General features: G+C 38.2%; 1 protein-coding gene across 5 annotated transcripts in view; it reads left to right on the forward strand.

Moving 5' to 3' along the window:
- Positions 1-17,852, forward strand: part of ARHGEF10 (Rho guanine nucleotide exchange factor 10) — a 106,712-nt gene that overhangs the window by 24,108 nt on the left and 64,752 nt on the right. For 4 of the 5 annotated variants that reach the window (XM_041420554.1, XM_041420569.1, XM_041420579.1 and 1 more), the window contains exons 3-10: positions 3,992-4,162; positions 6,290-6,580; positions 7,483-7,546; positions 8,738-8,817; positions 9,929-9,985; positions 12,356-12,519; positions 15,635-15,751; positions 16,908-17,022. In XM_041420554.1, the coding sequence (XP_041276488.1) occupies positions 3,992-4,162; positions 6,290-6,580; positions 7,483-7,546; positions 8,738-8,817; positions 9,929-9,985; positions 12,356-12,519; positions 15,635-15,751; positions 16,908-17,022 (1,059 nt within the window). The remainder of the gene's footprint in view (positions 1-3,991; positions 4,163-6,289; positions 6,581-7,482; positions 7,547-8,737; positions 8,818-9,928; positions 9,986-12,355; positions 12,520-15,634; positions 15,752-16,907; positions 17,023-17,852) is intronic. The other variant, XM_041420590.1, reaches the window with a different exon arrangement.

The raw sequence follows: 17,852 nt of genomic DNA on the forward strand, positions 1-17,852 counted from the left end.
TAGATTGCTATGTCTGGCAGTTTGTTTTGACTTGTAACCTGTGTGAGTAGCAAATTTTATATTACCTCAAAATGTTCTTGGATAGTAACATTTTAAAATACTTTTTTTACTAATAAGTTTTGTGTATTTCAAGACACTCAAGTATTTGTAGAAAGTTGAAACATTTGGGGAATTCATTTGAAAGGAAGGTAGGTCTTTGCAGTCCTAAGTGTTTTGTTGCAATCAAATAATAAAAAAAAATAAATGTTTTAAAACTTCATATTGGAATAAGAGCAGGCAACACACTCCTGCCATTGTGTTTTAGGTTCAATTTATATTAATATTTTTTTCACTAAATAATAATTAGATTTATGCCATTTAAAGCATTGTACACTTATTGTACACTTATTTCCTTCATCGGTTGTATGGTAGAAGTGACTAAAAATATTTATTAAGTTATTTAAATATAATAGATACATTTCTGCTTTTTGTTCCATAATAGCCTGTGAACTTTAGGAAAAAAAAGAGTACAACTGATTGCAAAGATTACATTTTTAATTATACAGAAGGCTTCCACTTCTAAAAATGTTTTTCAAACCTTAAAATATAAAGTATTATATTTCTAGATGGCAGCATGCCTGTTTATGTCCAGGGCTTCCAGGTTTAATGTTACCGTGCCCCAGACTGCTGAACTGTTTCTGCTTGGGTTCTGTTTCATTCTTCCTGTATCATGGTTTTTCTTGGAAGAAAGTTGACTTCTTCAGCTGACGACTTCTGAGTGGTCATGGATTTATGAGATTGCAAGGGGGGACAGACATTTGGAGTGCTTTTATTTATTTCAGGTGTGTTCATACTGTATTCAAAATGCACTTGATAGTAAGTGCAGAGCTGTTTTATCTTACTTCTGTGTCACTAAAATAAACTGTTTAAGAAAACTATTAATGAAGCTTCGCTGACTTAATCTGAGCTTAAAATGAATGTCATTCCTTTAACTCCTTAGTTAATGGATGGGAAGGCAAAGGGTGCCAAGAATGCTTTGCAATTGGCAGAGCAACCAAACGTTTTTAAATTTGCTCATGCCCCAGCAGGTCTCTGTAAACACAACCTAAGTGAGCTTATTTCTGAAGTAAACTTAAGAAATGTCATTTCACTGGATAACAAAGCAAAGAAAAAGTCATAAATCTGTGTGCTGTGCACAGTTACGAGAACATGTATTCCTTTTTCTGATTCTGAATTAGCCCCTTCATTCTTAATTTAACTTGAATACAATGTTTCCATTATATCAGATTTTTTTCCGTTTTGAAAACTCCAAATGGAAATTTTTAGAAATGTGAGAATTTCCCTGAAGCATTTAAAGAGCTCTCGGAGTGGTATTGCCATAGATGAACAAGTTCAATCAGTTTTTGTACTCTCATTGCACTGGTTGGCACACATAAAGCTAAGGATGTAAGTAGTGATGAAAGGGAAAATTGAATTTTTAGTAACGATTTAATTATTTGCAGTAATTCCACACAGACTCTGTCATTTTAATCATTGTGTGATTATTACTTCAGAAAAAAAAAATTTAGCGCATTTTAAAATTATGTCAAAAAAAGCTGTCCTCTGTGTGTTTTTTGCAAGGGGGTGTGCCTTCGAAAAATTCCCCCCTCGCACACACAACCTCACCAGACTCCCCCTCTCCCCTCTTCCCCACCCCCTTTCTTTTTTTCTTTTTTTTTTTCCTGCAAGACAGTTGCCTCATGCACTATTTGTCTTGATCCTTTTGATTTGCAGATCAAGGGTAGGAGCAACTGGGGCTTTCTTCATGAGCATGAAATTTTGAAGACCTGTGGTGGTGTTTAGTAGCCAGATTCAGCCTGGGTCTAACTGCTGTCTGTCTTCCTAATTGTAGCACTTAAAAAGAGCTTTTGTCTCTGTGTTGTTGTGACATAACACAAAGAACTGTGGAAAATAGGTATTTTCAAAACAGGAATTTGTCTTTTTTTTTTGGTGTGACATAATCTGTATTTATCTGCAGTTCTGATCAGATCTTAAGTAGAAGCAAAAAGCCTCTATCCTCTTTTTATTTTATTTTTGTTGTTAAAATACTTTTTTCCATCAATTGGAATAGTATGTCCTTGATATTAAAAACTTAAGGGAGAAAATTTTTATTAAATATGAGATGGAAGGTATCTTTAAATTTAAAAGGCCAAATTTTATGCCTGCAGATTTAAGCAAACATAGAAGTAATGCAAAGCTGAAATACAGTTTAGTTTTAGAACTTTCTGAACTGAGGATATTTGTTTGTCTCCTGTATACCCTTTCTGACGGACAATGTATTCTTTCTTTTTTTGTCTCTTTTTGTAATCTTAGCCCACTGTCCCCTCAGTGATGTGATTATGGAACCTTTCCAGGCTGTAGTGCCCATTTATCAGGTTCTGTGCCTTGTTTATCTATGATGCAAAGTAAATGTTTTGAAATTAATGAAGAGGGGCAGTGTTAACAGCCATAACAGAAAAAAAAAAAATAGGTGGCATGCCCAATTTTAATTTTTTTTACTCATGTTGAGAAGACATTTTCCCCTCTTTTGTTTCTTTTCCCTATTACACAGTCAAGTAACAAATATTACAGTTTAGTCAGTTGGATGCTGAATCAGGAAGATCAGGAAGAATGCCATGTTTGTCTTTAATCACTTGGAAGAGCTCTGAAGAATTTCTTGCATCTTTCAGGAAAAGAGGAATTGCTAATGGACAAAGCAAAAATGAGAAGCCTGACTTCATGCAGAAGAATTTTTGAAAGGAATTCATCAAAATTAAATTAAATATCCTGCTGCCTCAGCCATAACACATGACAATAAATGCAGGATAATCCAGGCTTTTTGTTCCTTACTATTTTTGCAATTAGTTCACTTTTTCTCCAGCAGAGAGGCTGCATGAAAGATCTTGTTATTTGTGGCTGTGGTAAAATGTGCTGGCTCAGCCTGCCTGAAGAAACAGAAGCCTTGGCAGGAATGCTGATTACCATGACAATCTAAGCAGTCTAGAGCTTTGGGGTGTTGTGGGTTTTATCATAAAGATAAAAATGTGTTCTGGATGGTAGGATAGCTGATAACATCATCATGATGCAGCAGATCCAATCGTCTTTGCAAGACTTATTTTTCATTTTGTGTTACCTGAGGATGGAGGGGGGAAACTTATCAGGTAAATTTTTGTAACATACTTGAGTATTTACACCTTTATCTTTTTTTTGGATATTGTTTTATGCTGTAGGTACATGAAGGGATTTACATTTTCATGGGTTTTCCCCAGTAGCATGGGGGGGAACTGCTGCGTAATTCTTCCCACCCCCTCTCCCCAGCCCCTTGTACAGTGCCAAATCTGTGCTGCTGTATCTTCACAAGCAAAGAGGAAAAAAAACCCCAAACCCACCTTTCCTATACATATTAGGGTGTCATTATTTCAGCCATTACTGCCTCAAAGGTTCCACACCCTCCCTCCACCAGAATGCGTGTGTGTCGGGTAATAGGGCTAATAGCATGTTGCATGGTTCAAAACTATCTCAGATTGGAGTAGGAAAAACAATCTGCTGGTCTCTGTTGGACTGTGTGAACTAAGTGTGATTGTCAGTGGTATCTGGACACTTAGGAAAGAATAAGGAGTTTCAGTTAGAAAGGAGAAATGACTTGAAGTTTTAAAGTTGCAAAGTCCCTGTGCAAATAAATTAATCTGTGAAGTTTTCTTGTTCAAAAATTGTCTAAGTGTTTTTTTAAAAATCCTTTGGCTCATTATGACAAAAGCGAGGGTATTTGCATTATTACTTGTTTATTTCTTTCCGAGTAATTTCCTTGTTTGCACTAAAAGATTTATTGAAAACTGCATGAGGTTATCAACATATCAATCAACTTTTGTTCTGTTCCAGTAATCTAAAAATCTAAGGGTTCATTGTGTAAGCTTCATTTGTAATGTGGAGCATTTACTGGTCCCATTAAATCATTGTTAAGAACAAACAAACAAAGGTGTGTCTTTCTGCACAGTTCTAGAGCATGAACCAAAAGCCGCGGGCCCGAATGATGAAGAGGAGGATGAGGGAGAACAGTTTGATTTTGATAGTGGAGATGAGATACCAGAAGCAGACAGGCAAGCCCTTGTGCCACCTATTCCTGGTCCTGGAAATTACATAGAGCACCAAGAGGCTGGTGCTGCAGGTAAGTCAGCCTGTTGATCTGTATCTCCACTGGGCTATATAGTCAAGACTGATTATAGGATGCCTTTTCTTGACAGTGCAATAAATGTACTTTAACAAAAGTTTTCCATGTGGTTATGACCCTGAGGGTAACTCAGGTTCTTCTTAATGGATCTCTTGGAGCAGATTAGAGTGAAACAACACTGAAAGATTGGTGTTTGTAAATATACACATGTTGGATTTATTTTTATTTAGCCATTTTGGTTATTATTATATAAAGTAATACGGCAATATCAAAGCATAAAAATACCACCTGCTTAAGGAAACATGTAAGGGAAAAGGAAGGAAGAAAAAGAAAGAAAGGGTTAGAGTAGGAAGATGCATAATCACCAGCCATGGATCTATGGTGACACTTGATTGAAGTGATAATTTGAAGGTCTCTGTCTGTCAGAGGTGGGAGACAAAGCCCATAAAATACAAAGACTGGTTGGTTAATACTCTCTCAGGTTCAGGTGGGAGTGCCCAAGCACCTCCTCTACGAGGGCGAAGTTCTACGCTGTCTTTTGATGAGAAATGAGTGCATCAGAAATGAGTCTGAGGGCACTTTAGGGGTAGTTGAGACTTTATGAGCTCTTCTAAGGCAGCTGCCTCTAATGTCAGCAAGCCTTGTGTGAATGTGACCTTCCCTGGGAGGAGGGTGTGTGTGTAAGGGAGGGCAGTTTGGCCATGATTTGGGCGGCCTCTCCCCAAGGTCTGCCTCAGAGCCCAGTTTGTAGCCTCTGGTGGTGGTAAGTTCACACCCTCTGTCTTATGCAGACCAGAGGTTTGTCATTACACACCCAAAAGCTCACTGTCTTCTCTTTGTGGGTTTGCAAACCTGGCCTCAGCAAAGCACCCAGGCACCTCTGAAAATGGTCAGTTTGTTTTGAGTCATAGTCCAGTCTCTCACACGTGCAAATACCATGCAAGTGTTTTGAATGTTCCTGCCAGTTACAGTCATGGTAGATCTGGCAGGGCAAGTGACCATCATATGTAGTTCCTGTGAGATTTCCCATTAAAGTGTGATGTCCAAACCAATGCATTGGACATAGTCTGAGTGTAATGCTACAGGAAAACTGTATATCCTTGCTGGTCTTAAGGAATGTTGATGACAACCAACATGTTTAGCTGTGAAACATGCAGTTTCACAGCATGTAAGGTAAGCTGTTTCACAGCTAAACTTTCTGGTTGCTGAGCTTGAGATGTGCATAAAACTAAATGGAGTTTGAATGTATGAATTTTGTTCATAAACAGAAGTTTTGCTAAATTTTAAAACATTTTTTATGGCAGATGCAGATGTTCCCAGTGCAGAGGTGTAGTCTGGAAATTGATGTATTCTGCTCAAATTGCTAACAGCTGATTTTGCTTACTTTAATCCAGTTTTCTTTTGTAAACAGATTCACTGTGCTTATGGCAATTAAAGATAGGTAACTCTTCAGGTACTATGCAGTTTGACAAACTGGAACTTAGACACCATCTTTCCCTGAGCTTCTGTTGCTTGCTCACCCTTACTGTGAAGTTGTGCTTACAGCTTAAAATGATTTGATCACTTGGGATACAGTTCTGCAGTTCCCTTCAGAGGGCTCTGTGGTTCTGCTGTACCTCAGCTGGTCTCAAAAAATACTGGGAATTTTCTATAACAGAAAACAATACATTTTCAAAGAGGAAAGCTTGTGAAGTTATTTTCTTCCTCCCTTTCTTAACAGAGCATTTTCAGGACTGCTCTTTGAGGAATGTCCCTCCACGACTTTTCTTGTCCTCGTGACTACCCCTAAAATATTTCTTGTGTTTGTAAGATCCAAACTAAATTAGAATCCACATTTTAACCTTTATGATTTAAGACTGTTTTGACTCATGTGCTTATGTCAGTCAAGTTACTGTTTTTCCATAGGCATCTTTGTAACTCATCTTGTTTTGCTCTTGTTGCATTCCTCATCTGTAAAACAGGGAGGTTGGCGCTACTGTGTGGGAATTTTCAGTCATAGGTTGTAAGCAGCTTGTATAGTAAAGATCAGGTCAGTGTTCAGCATACTTGCAAAGAGCTATTAGAGCGACTTGAACAGGTATGAAAACTAAAACTTTGTATTTTTATTTAATCTTTCAACTAAAGGAGCTGATAATTTAGAAAACACTGAGAAGCTGCAAACATCAGAACCTGCTGCAGAAGGCACTCCAGCCAAAGTAAATCCTTACTCAGTCATAAATATTTCCCCAATCCAAGATAAGGATCCATCCTCATCACCAGAACCAAGTCCTCAAGATGAAGGTGCAAGTCCCAATGTGTCTGGTGGATATTCTGTTCCTGTGCCTTGTGGATATGCTGTGCCATCCAACTTACCTTTGATCCTGCCAGCATACTGCAGTCCTGTCATCATACGCAGTGTTTCTGTAGATGAAGAAGGTACTGTATTTACACACCTTACTTTATTTGAAAGGGAATCCTTGGTTAACATCAGGTGCCTTTCATAGCACTCACCTTGGGTGAGTATGATTAATGCTAATTCCTTTTTAATGTAATGAAATAATTTCCAGATCCAGAGTTCAATGTTCAAGCCAAATGGTTTCTTCTCATACCTTTTATTGTTTTTCCTAGATCCTGGCAATATTCCTTCCCCTTTTGCCTTTTCTGTATGCATTTCTATTTGTTTAATTTCCAATTCTTGTGGATTTAGAGTTGCTGTGGGATTTTTCCCTTGATGATTTGATGAATTTTCTGTCTTCTAGCACAATTTTAAGACAGAAGGGAAAACTAGAAAGGGAAATAACTATGGATTATTACAGAAACAAGAAATTGATTTTGAAACCAGAGTTGAGCAAGTTGACAGCTTAATGTCAAGACAGGAGAAAAAGAAAGCTCCCAATATCCTGCCTTTTCCTTTTTGTATTTTGAATATACTTTTCTTTAGCTGAGCAGCAGTTCTTCTATAATTCCAGCCTTTATTCCAACCTTTGCTTTTTACCACTATTAGGGATACTGTTGAGTAAAAGCAAATGTTTGTGTGGTCCTTATTACCTGTAGAGGAATGTATGTTTGAGAGATAAAATTAAATGCATCAGGCATTGTAATTTTCTCGTAATCGCTCTTGTAACAAATGGCAATTAGCTTTCAAAAATGCATGGTGAGAACAAACTTCTAATTTTTTATAAGCACATATAAGAATAAAACTATTGCAAGGAAGGAGATTATTCTTTAGCAATGATCTAGTAAAATCAGTTTCTTATGCTAAAATGTGCCATTTGAGCCAAACTGACATGTTATTGCAAGCACTTTCTTTTTTCGTTTTGTTTTTTTTTTCATTGCAGGTACACAGTCAGCAACTGAAGAATGTCATTATAATTCTGTAAACTTGGAGGACCCTCAGAATAGGTGATTGCCAGCTCATCATGTTGTAATGATTTGTAAAGTCTTAATTCCTAAGAAAGCTTGCATTTAATAACTGTTTTATTTTTCTTGTGTGATGCTTCCATTTTTGTTGGTTTGGTTTTTTCACTTTCTTACTCCTGTAATTCTGGTTGTGTACTAAAATCAGCGCTGGTGTGTGTAATTGTGCATGACATTTTTGAAGACACTGGGCTGAATTTTTCTAGAGTGATGGCAGAGTCAGCTGCAACAGATTGCTGGAGGTTTGGTCTGGCCTGCTGCTTTCAGCAGGACCACTTGCAATAATCAGATCAATGGCCTTGTTGGCTGAGCCTTCAACACTCCAAAGATGGAGGTGCCTCACCTTCCCCAAGCAGTCTTCTCTGCTGTACTACCTTCCCTTCCCCCCTTTTCCCTCTACCTCCCAAAATGTCCAAACCAAATCTCCCAGTGGGCAGCCTATTGACCATCCCGCCTTTGTCTGGCATTTAAAAAGAAAAAAAAAAAAAAAAAAGGCCTCAAAACCCCCCAAACAAGCCCAAACAAAAAAATAACCCTGACTCCATCACCTCTGTAGTTCTCTTGGATAGCTGTAGCTACTCTTGGATCACCCCATAACATCCTTTCCACCAGACTAAATAATCTCCATGTCTTTTATCTCCTTCCTTGTAAACCACCTGCTTTAGTGCTTGGCTTCAGTTTCTCTACATATCTCTAGAGGTAGCTTCAGTTTCTCCATAGCTCTGTAGCAGGGGAGCGTTGGGAAGCCAAAAGTGGACATGCTGCTGTAGCAGCCTCACCAGCACCACGTGAAGCAGGGGAGCAGCTTTGCATGATGGCTTCTGATGTAACCCAGAATGTCTTTAGTCCTATTTACCATGGAAAAGAAGCTTTCACTTCACTGTTTCTGAGAGAATTTCCTGTGTTCTGGTAGATGAACTCAAAAGCAGAGTATTTTTTAAGATTGTAAAGAACGTGTTTTCAATTTTCTGACTTAAAATTGTCAGACTATTAACTAAAATAGCTTATTCATCACCTAACTACATACTGAAGCAACATTTTTTGACTAATTAGCAGCCTTGGAGTGGAAACTAGAAGGCAGAAATATATTTAGTGTCTTGTCTTTTTGGATGTTTAAAAATGTTGCGGTGTACGGTGTAACTTTTACTTCTTTTATTTCATGGCCTCTTTTTCAAGTGAAGATAACCAGAGCAAGAAAGAGGATGATGCCCTGGCCAAATGGGTTGCAGATCCTGCAAATACAGCATGGATGGAAAGTAAGTACCAGTGAACACTGAAGTACAACTGTGGAAGGTGGTGAGTTTTAAGTTGTGATCAGCAGTATGTGTGTGTCTATGTGCACAGGCAGATTTTATGTGAATGTCCATGTTCACTTTACTCTGTGTTTTCAAATAGATTCCAGAACCAAGCTGTACCAATTAGAACATTCAACAGTGTAATGAAATTGTATTTTAGGATAATGTTAACATTCACTTTTCCACCTTCTGTGGTGGAGTCTGTGGAATCATGTGTTATGGAAGTCATTTGGCTCCATCAATGCATGTCCAGTGGAAATAAGCTCCAGTTCAGAGTCTGATCTGCGACTGTATTTGAAATTGCTCTTCTTGTGCAGTAGTGGCAAATAAGCACTTGGAAGAGGAAGAAGGAATTGCCACTGTCTTGGTGTGTGCTGTTGATTCTTGGCTGGCAGCTGCATTTTAAACCAGAACAGAGACTATGTGGTTTGAGGACAGGTTATCTTTCCTGTTCTCAGCTGTTCCCACTGGGCTGGAGTTCATCTTACATATTTTGTGAAGTGACTGAAGAATTTGCGTTGTCATTCTGCCTCTTAATGTTCTATGGTAATGATTACATTATTTCGTTTTGGTTCTTTTTGAAAAGTCAATTTCAGCTTTTCTACAGCCATTCAGTAAAGCAGCCTTCAACAGGCACAGAACATATCATTCTTCTGTAAGAAGGAGGGAGAAATACTGGTTTTTGAAGTGGATTTTTGTTTTCATGCTACCAAAGGTCATCATAAGCAATGCAGATAAAACTGAAATTTCACAAATACCATATACTGCTTTGTGCATTATTGCAATATTTGAATGATTAGATGTGCAAACAAAATGCTAGTTGAGAGTGAGTAATATCTCCATTATATTAATATATGCCAATATAAACAAAATTATTTAAAATATACTAGTATATTTCAGTTGGAGAGGACCTACAGCATTTCAACTGCCTGACCATTTCAGGGCTGACGAAAACCTAAAGGCATGTTAAGGGCTTTGTCCAAATGCCTCTTAAACACTTGGTCCCATTCAAATTTTAAGAAGTTTCTCATTTGTTTGTTTGTTTGTTTGTTTTTTTCTGTCTTGATTTTAGACCCGGATGAGGTAATTTATGATGATGTGCCAAGAGAAGATTCAGACTCTGAACCAGGTTTGAGGTCTTTGTAATGTTGAAAGCAATGCAAAATGGAATTATGTTCTTGTATACTAAACAGATACATTTGTTAAGTGCCTAAAATATCTGTAAATGGAATTGACATTGTGTCAATAATTGAAAGTTCAGAATTACACTAATATTTAAAAGACTATCTCAGCAGGTCTCCTATACTGCCCTTCTCAAAAGTTGAATTCTACTTTGTTTTATAGATACTGTTCCAAATGTTTGAGTATTTTGCATATTAGCGAATTACAGTGTTGGATGTTGTAGCTGTAGTGCCCTGAACAAGGCAAGGTAGTTACGTGGCTGTTCACCATCCTGATTGTGACTCTACAGAAATGTTTTATTTCAGCTTTGAAGTGGTCCACTCCTGATTGTTGTGACCATGTTTGGTCAAGATTTTACCTTTACTGGAAATGATGGAGTTAGGGCTTAAGAAGCATATTTCATTGAGTTCTTGCTCAGGTTTGTTTTACAGTTTTTGGGTGTAGTGAAGTCTGCTTAAAGATCAGTTCCTACTGACTGATTCTGTGTTTGAATTAATTGGCTTATTGGGAGCTCAGCATCTTACTCATCATGGCTCTCAGAGAGTGTAGGTGTTTGATATTGAAATTGTTAATGAATCAAGAAAACACTTAAGCTTTCTTGTGTGAAAACCACATTAAACTTTAAAGCTGTAAGAGTTTCATTTCTTGTCCTTAGTAGTGTTCAGGCAAGGTATTTTACAAATTATTACTGATATTTTTCATTTATTATTGGAAACTGTCTTGTTACATTCATGACTTGAATGCTTATATTACGGGGAGTTCCCTCAGTGCTCTCTGAAACACGAGGCCCAGGTGGCTGAGCTAGGTGGGATATCGGATATGGAGCAAAGCTCTGCTGAGCATATTGATCAGAATCTTTAGTTTAACCCATAAGACATCAATAAAAATTTTGATTCTCATGTTGTCCCCGAAGACATTGAAAGGGGACAATGTCTTAGGAATTCTGAGGAAATAGGTAGTAAGGGAAGTTTCATGTTCGTACATTCATGATCTTGATGTTTATTATTTATATGTTTTGTCAACTATTCAAAAAAAGTTTCAGTCAGACAATCTGCATTATCACATGGACAAGAATAAATTCACCAAGTCATGGGGTAAATCCTGCCCCAAAACTCACAGAACAGGAGTTAGACTTGCATAAGTCTTGATTTATTTTGACTTACTGTGATGGTTCTTTTAAATTACTCATTGTGCTAGATTACCACTAAAATGTCTTCTTCAGTAACAATATTTTAAGGACTGTCTTGATATGCGGGGATTTAAAAAAAATTTTTTAAAATCTGAATCTTCCAAATTAGACTATATAAATTCTTTGTAATTAACACAGAGGATTCCAATGTTAATATTAAAATCCAGGGTTTTGATGGATGTGTAAAACATACCAGCTTTTCTTTTGAGTACATATTTTTTCTCTGTTTAAATGAAATGTCAATCTTAAAAGCACAGCTGCTGTTTCCTGAATTTAATAGGAGACAGTTGTAAATGCTGTATCATAACCTCTGACACTAGTGATTCTGGACATATAAGTGTTGTACCACAACAAGTATCTATGCTTTTCCACTTGTACTGACATATGATACTGCAGGTAACGTGCATTCCTGTTTCCTGATAAGCAATTGGCTCTAAATTTTCCATTTTATTTTGAGTAAATTTTATGTTCTTGACATCTGTGCCAGTGGAAAGGCCTTCTTTAACAGGAGTACTTTGGTCAGCCTTTGCAATATAGATTTGAAAAGATTATGTCTTGAAAAGGTTAATACTTCAAGTTTTTAGAGTAAATTTATTATAAGCAAGGTAGCTGCCAGGTATGGGAGACTTCCAGTGACTGGTGGTGATGAGTCATAAAACACCATTGTGTAACATGTTTCTTGCTACTTTGGTCTGACCTGTTCTGCTGGAATAGTGACATTTTCATCCGATTCTTGCCATGTTTTAGCATTTTTTAGCATATCCCCAGGGACAAATGGCAGCCTTATAAATGGAAGGATGATGCTTCTCAGTGCAGATGTGCATTCACAGAGTTTAAACTTCCTTTGAAGTTCTAAATAATTTTGTGGGATTTGGACACAACAGTGTCATTTGAGTAGCACATGTTTCTAAAAGTATCATGGTGTGCACCTATAACACTGTCCTTTTTAAGTGCTCTGTTTCAACAAAGACAATCCACTTTGGCTGTTTGAATATTGGATTTAATTCAGAATTTTTAATGTGCATACAGAAGTCTGTACAATTCTTTGTAGCATATCCTAAGTTTTCTGGTGTTTGGACAAACATACATTTCAGTGTAGCTTTTTTTATTTTGGTTTAATTCCTACAGAGGAAATGATATATGATGATGTTGAAAATGGTGAGGATGGTGGAAACAGCTCACTGGAATATGGGTGGAGTTCAAGTGAGTTTGAAAGCTATGAAGAACAGAGTGATTCTGAGTGTAAAAATGGAATTCCCAGCTCCTTTTTGCGTGGCAACCACAAGAGACATGTATGTATCCTGCAGTGCTACTCAGTCACTGAGGTTGTCCTGGTTTCTAACACTTCCCTTTCTCACTTGTATTTCTTTTTTTCCTCAATTCAGTTTCAAATGCCAAAAGCATCTTTTTAAAGGAGATATGAATCAGTGTGGAAGTGCCAGTATGTAACAAAATGTAACAGGGAAAAGAAGATGTGAAAATATTAAACAGAAGCTTATTACAAAAAAGATAAAACTCAAACTGGATAAAAATGAAATTAAAAATGAGGTTGTTTTTGCTTATGGGCAGTTCCTTACCTTCTCTTCTTTTGCATTTGCTGGATTTGTATAAGTGGTAAATAAGTGTGGAAAATAACATGAAAAATAAATGGGGACAAGCCTGTTAAGAATTGGTGGTTTGGGATCTTTAGGTGCTCAAAAGTCACAAAACTCTTCACCAGTGTTCCCTAGCTTTCTGTCTTAAATCTGCATCAGTTTGCTTGTTTGAAAGTGACTGAGCTTAAAAAACTTCTGCAAGTAAAAAGATTTTTAAAATTAAAGAGAGTTCTACCTGCTAGGAGAGAAGAGAGGAGGCATGATTAAAGTGATCCCTCTGTGACACTTCTCAGATGTCGTACCTTTGTCTCCATCTGTTCCGCAGGAGGCAGGAAGGCACAGGTGACTCAGGTGCCTGTCCTCACTGCCCCTCTCCCACTGCACAGGGAGAGGCCCTGGGCTCTTGCCTTCTCTTTGCCTTGGCTCGACTTCTTCTGCCCTTGAGTATCCTCTTTGTGGGAGGCTCCCCAGTGTCTGCTGACGGGGTTCAGACCCCCAAGAGCCACTTGGCAACTGTGTCTTGTGAGCTGCCTCAGCACCCCGTGGCTGGAATGTGCAGGGCTGCAGACGGGGTGTTATTTCATGGGACCCTTATTTTCATTTTGCAGGTTTCTTAACTTGATGAGAATAAAAGCCTTGCTGTCTGTGTTTCCCTCCAGTACATGTAATCTGCTCTCCCCTCACCTCCATCTTTGCTGCACGTCCTTTGGAAATCAGGGAGTGAGCAATTAACTGCAAGACTTGAGCCCACCCAAATCTGCACTTTGTAAGCTGAGTGCTCATCCTCTGTTTCTGGCTTGGCTTGGTTCTGACTAGAACGATTTTAAGCTGTTGCAGTTGTTTGTTTGGGAGTTTTTTCTAACAAGACTAAAAAAAATGGGGTTTGAATTTTTTTTTAAAATACCTTGCAAGAGACTAGGAAATTACTTCACATGTGAGTGTGTAAGCCTTACTGGCTTACACACTCACATGGCTGCTGGCGTACACACTCACATGGCTGCTGGCTTTTTTTTTTTAATCTTCTCTTGTTATTCTTAGCTTCAGCTTTGGCCATGGTCATGAGAATCTATTTACATATGTGAACAAAGTAAGGTTTAAAGCCATTTTTTTGGATCTCTTAAAAGTATACTTTGATCTGTCGTGGAAAACTGTTGGCAGTGGTTGAATGTGATTGCACCAGGATCAGGCACAGAGTGTCCCAGCAAGAGACTGAGGAGAGATAAGAGAAGAGGGGCGTGCCCTTGGGTACTGCCATGCAGATGGCTTTTTCAGGCCTGTGACAAAAGGTTTTGGGGATTGCTTGTGAGGATGAGCGTGAGGAGGTGAGGAACACTTAAGTTGGTGGATGGAAAAGTCATATAGGCTCTTGCACCTGCGTTGCTGGGAGATGTAGAAATCAGGAAATTAGGGAAGGGTTTTGGCAGAGAGTGAGGAAGGAAACTTTAGGATTGTCAAAAAAAACTTGCAACAAGCAATCAAGAAAACAACAAAAAAACAACCGAAAAAACCAACCCCAGCCCTCCCTGCACTGGCACTTCAGCATGGGCAGACACTACTCTTCTTCATGTACATTTTCTCTGTGTCCATTCCTTGCACTAACTCTCACTTTTCTTCAGTTCTTGTTTTGGGTATTGCAGTATATTCCCAACACATCACCTTCTGTAGCCTTTCGGAGCCTGTGAAGGACTTGCCCTACTTATAATTTTAGTGTTAGTTGAAAAGTATGGCAAGATTGGAGAGGGGATTTTTAATTTTAAGTGCTGGTATGACTGCCCTCAAAGTCACCTTTCCATTATAATTTTTATTATTCTATTTATTTACTATTTTATTTTAAGAAGGGAAGGTTTTTGTGCTGCTAAATATTTCTTGTCTGTGAACCAGATACTGTTCTTTATTATAAGGCTGCAATGCCAGAATCATGATGTTAGAGGTAATTGCATCCTGACCCAGCCTAGTGGAACTATGTGCTGGGCCTGTTGCTTTGTTTTCAACTCAGTAGGCCTTCTCTTTCCTGAGGCTTTGATCTCTTGCCAAATAACTCTGTTGATATCAAGCTGAGGGGTTTTCCACTGGACTTCTGTTATAGGGCACACCAAATATTTTCCTCTCTCTTTTTTTTTTCTTTCCTGGTTGCGTTTTAACCTCTTTTATCTACCTTTGTCAAAATGTTTAACAAATGCTAATGAGTGTTCCAGAGCATTCCTTGCTCTGTGATAGTTTCCTTACCTTGCAAATGAATATATTTGTGTACGAGATGGTTACACCCAAGTTCATACAATGAGACTATGATGCATGTGGAAACCACAAGACCATGAATCCTGTTAGTGTCTCCTTACCTGACTCACTGCCCTGTCAATTTCCATGTTCTCAGGTGCCAGCAATCTCCACAGGTTTCTCAGTCTCTGAGTTTTTTCTTCTGATTCACTGTTTTTAAGGATAGTCTAAAATATAGACTAGGTTTTGTGCTCCAGTGAATGCTTGTGGTTAAAGCTGATGTACTGTTTCCATGTGGTTTTTAAGAGATAGGCACAATACAATTAATATGTATAACAATTTAGTTACCCTAGTCTAAGTGGCTTTGCCCCTGTCTTTACAGAAAAGCACCTGGCGGAGCTCAGCAGTGCCCAGGAGCGATGGTCCCTTCCTTGGACTGGAGCTTCTCTCAGTGATAGTTTTCCCCAGTGATAGTTTTCCCTTAGCTGTCTTTGTGTCAGTAGATAGATGGGGCAATGTGCATGATTTATGTGAGTGCTTTAGCATGAAGTTTTCGGTATGGCTTTTTGAAAAGATTGTGTCTTTTTATACACTGTAGCTTTCTCATGACCTAACGCGTTTAAAGGAGCATTATGAAAAAAAGATGAAAGATTTGATGTCAAACACTGTGGGAGCTGTAGAGATTCAGCAACTAAAGCAAAAACATGAGCTGAAGGTAGTGTAGTTGATTTTTGTAACTACCTACATTTAAATAATTGCTTTTCCAACACAGACAATGTTGTCTTTTATTAATAACTTGAAAAAGTAGACAATAATTTGTATGAAATGAATTCTGAATGTGCTGAATTTTTATTCTGCAGTCTTAAGTTAAAGACTGCAATATTGCTATAATCTTAAAAATACTTGTTCAAGGACCTTTTCTCATGCTTACTTTTAATGTTAACAGTCTCAGAAAATGAGATAGGGCATTGTCTTTCCCTGATGACTGATGCACTTATCCCAGAGTGTGAGCCAGGTGTACAACCCTAGTGTCTCTCTGTGACCTTGGCTCCACGGGGCTAGCCTAGCCCTAGCTCTGCAGCCACTCAGGATCCAATTAGGAGTCTCCCTGCTCTCCATTCTCAATGGTACCGGTATAAAAAGACTGAGCTTTTGCGAAAAGCTTCAGTCTCAAAACCAGAAACTGCCTGATTGCAGCAAGGCAGCTTTGTTTTTGTTCTGACAGTAGTGGGGATTTTTTGTTGTAGTGACATTTTGGGAAAGAAGTACAAAGCAGGGTGCTTTAATAAACATTTTCCAGCAAAGCAAAATTCTTAGTTGGTTTTTTTTTTTCCATGCAATATCATTTGACTGTAGTAGCGTACTGTAAGATTATGGAATTCTTATTAAATCAATGTATTTCTTCAATGAATGAAGTTATTAGTTGTAACTTTTTCCTTCATAACAGTGTTTGTTTAAGAATATAGTTAATATATAACTGAGTCTAGGGGATTATCTTTAGGTCAGAAATACTTTGGAAGAGTTATTGGGACACTGAAAGATGGACAAGACCTCTGGCTGTTAATGACATGTGAGTAGTAGGTATTTGTTCCGTAAGATAACATTTGAGACTATTCAAAGTTTGTTTGAATGCAGAAGGGTTCTTAAGCATTTCTGCTCTTTTAGAATTGCATGCAGTATTGCCACGAAGTAAGTCCTTGTCTCGAATTTTTATTTTATTTTGAAATACAGGAGATTGGCTCTGAGCTTTCATGGTTCTCTCTACTTATTATATATTTGACTTTGAACAATATTGATAGCCTAAAAGTGTGCAGGCTCAGATGCTTTCCTATTATTCACTGAACATGTAGACTATATTTTCTATCTTGCAGATGCAAAAGCTTATGAGAGCTGCTAGAGAAGGTACCAAAGATGGACTTGAAAAGACAAAAGCAGCTGTGAAGAAGGGTCGTTCCTTCATTCGGACAAAATCTTTCATTTCTCAAGGTATATGCTATTTACAGTGTTTCTCTTTGTTACATTGTCCAGTAATTTCTGAGAAAGAAGATGAATGGCCTAGTAAATTTTTGTAGTAGGAGCTGAGAGCTACATGCAAGACATCAGATATATATCAAAAATGTATGGTATAATATTCAGTTCAGATAACAGTATGGTCAATGCATCTTGAGCAGTTTTTTTGTTTGGGGCAAGAACCTGAGTGACCTGAGAAACCTAAGGACTACAGAGATGGGTCAACTTAAGAACAATAACAAAAACCCAAACAGTGTGATCTAGGTACTGGTAGATGGGAGTATGGAAGTGCTGTTAAGTTACTGCTGTTGTGTAACCCCAGCCAGCAGCCAAGCCCCACACAGCCACTTGCTCACTCCCCTACCACCAGGACTGGGGAGAGAATTAGAAGGGTAAGAGTGAGAACTTGTGGGTTGAGATAAATGTAATAGTGTAATAGTGAACATAAAAGCCATACACAAGCAAAGAAAGACAAGGAACTAGTTCACTGCTTCCCAAGGGCAGGCAGGTGCTTATCCATCTCCAGGAGTAAAAGGCCTCATTACACACAGTGGTTACTTGGAAGACAAACACCATCACTCTGAACGTCCCCTCCCCTTACTCGTCTTTCCTCCCACTTTATATATGAAGCAGGATGTCATATGGTCTGGAATATCCTTTTAGTCAATTTGGGTGACCTGTCCAGGCTGTGTCTCCTCCCAGTCTGTCATGCACCTTCACCAGCATGGCAGTACGTAAAGCAGAAAAGGCCTTGGCTCTGTGTAAACCCTGTTCAACAATTAAAAAAAAATCTCTATATTATCACA

The sequence above is a fragment of the Onychostruthus taczanowskii genome, unplaced genomic scaffold, assembly GCF_017590055.1.
Source record: "Onychostruthus taczanowskii isolate IOZ18803 unplaced genomic scaffold, ASM1759005v1 scaffold11, whole genome shotgun sequence".
NCBI classification, from domain to species: Eukaryota; Metazoa; Chordata; class Aves; order Passeriformes; family Passeridae; genus Onychostruthus; species Onychostruthus taczanowskii.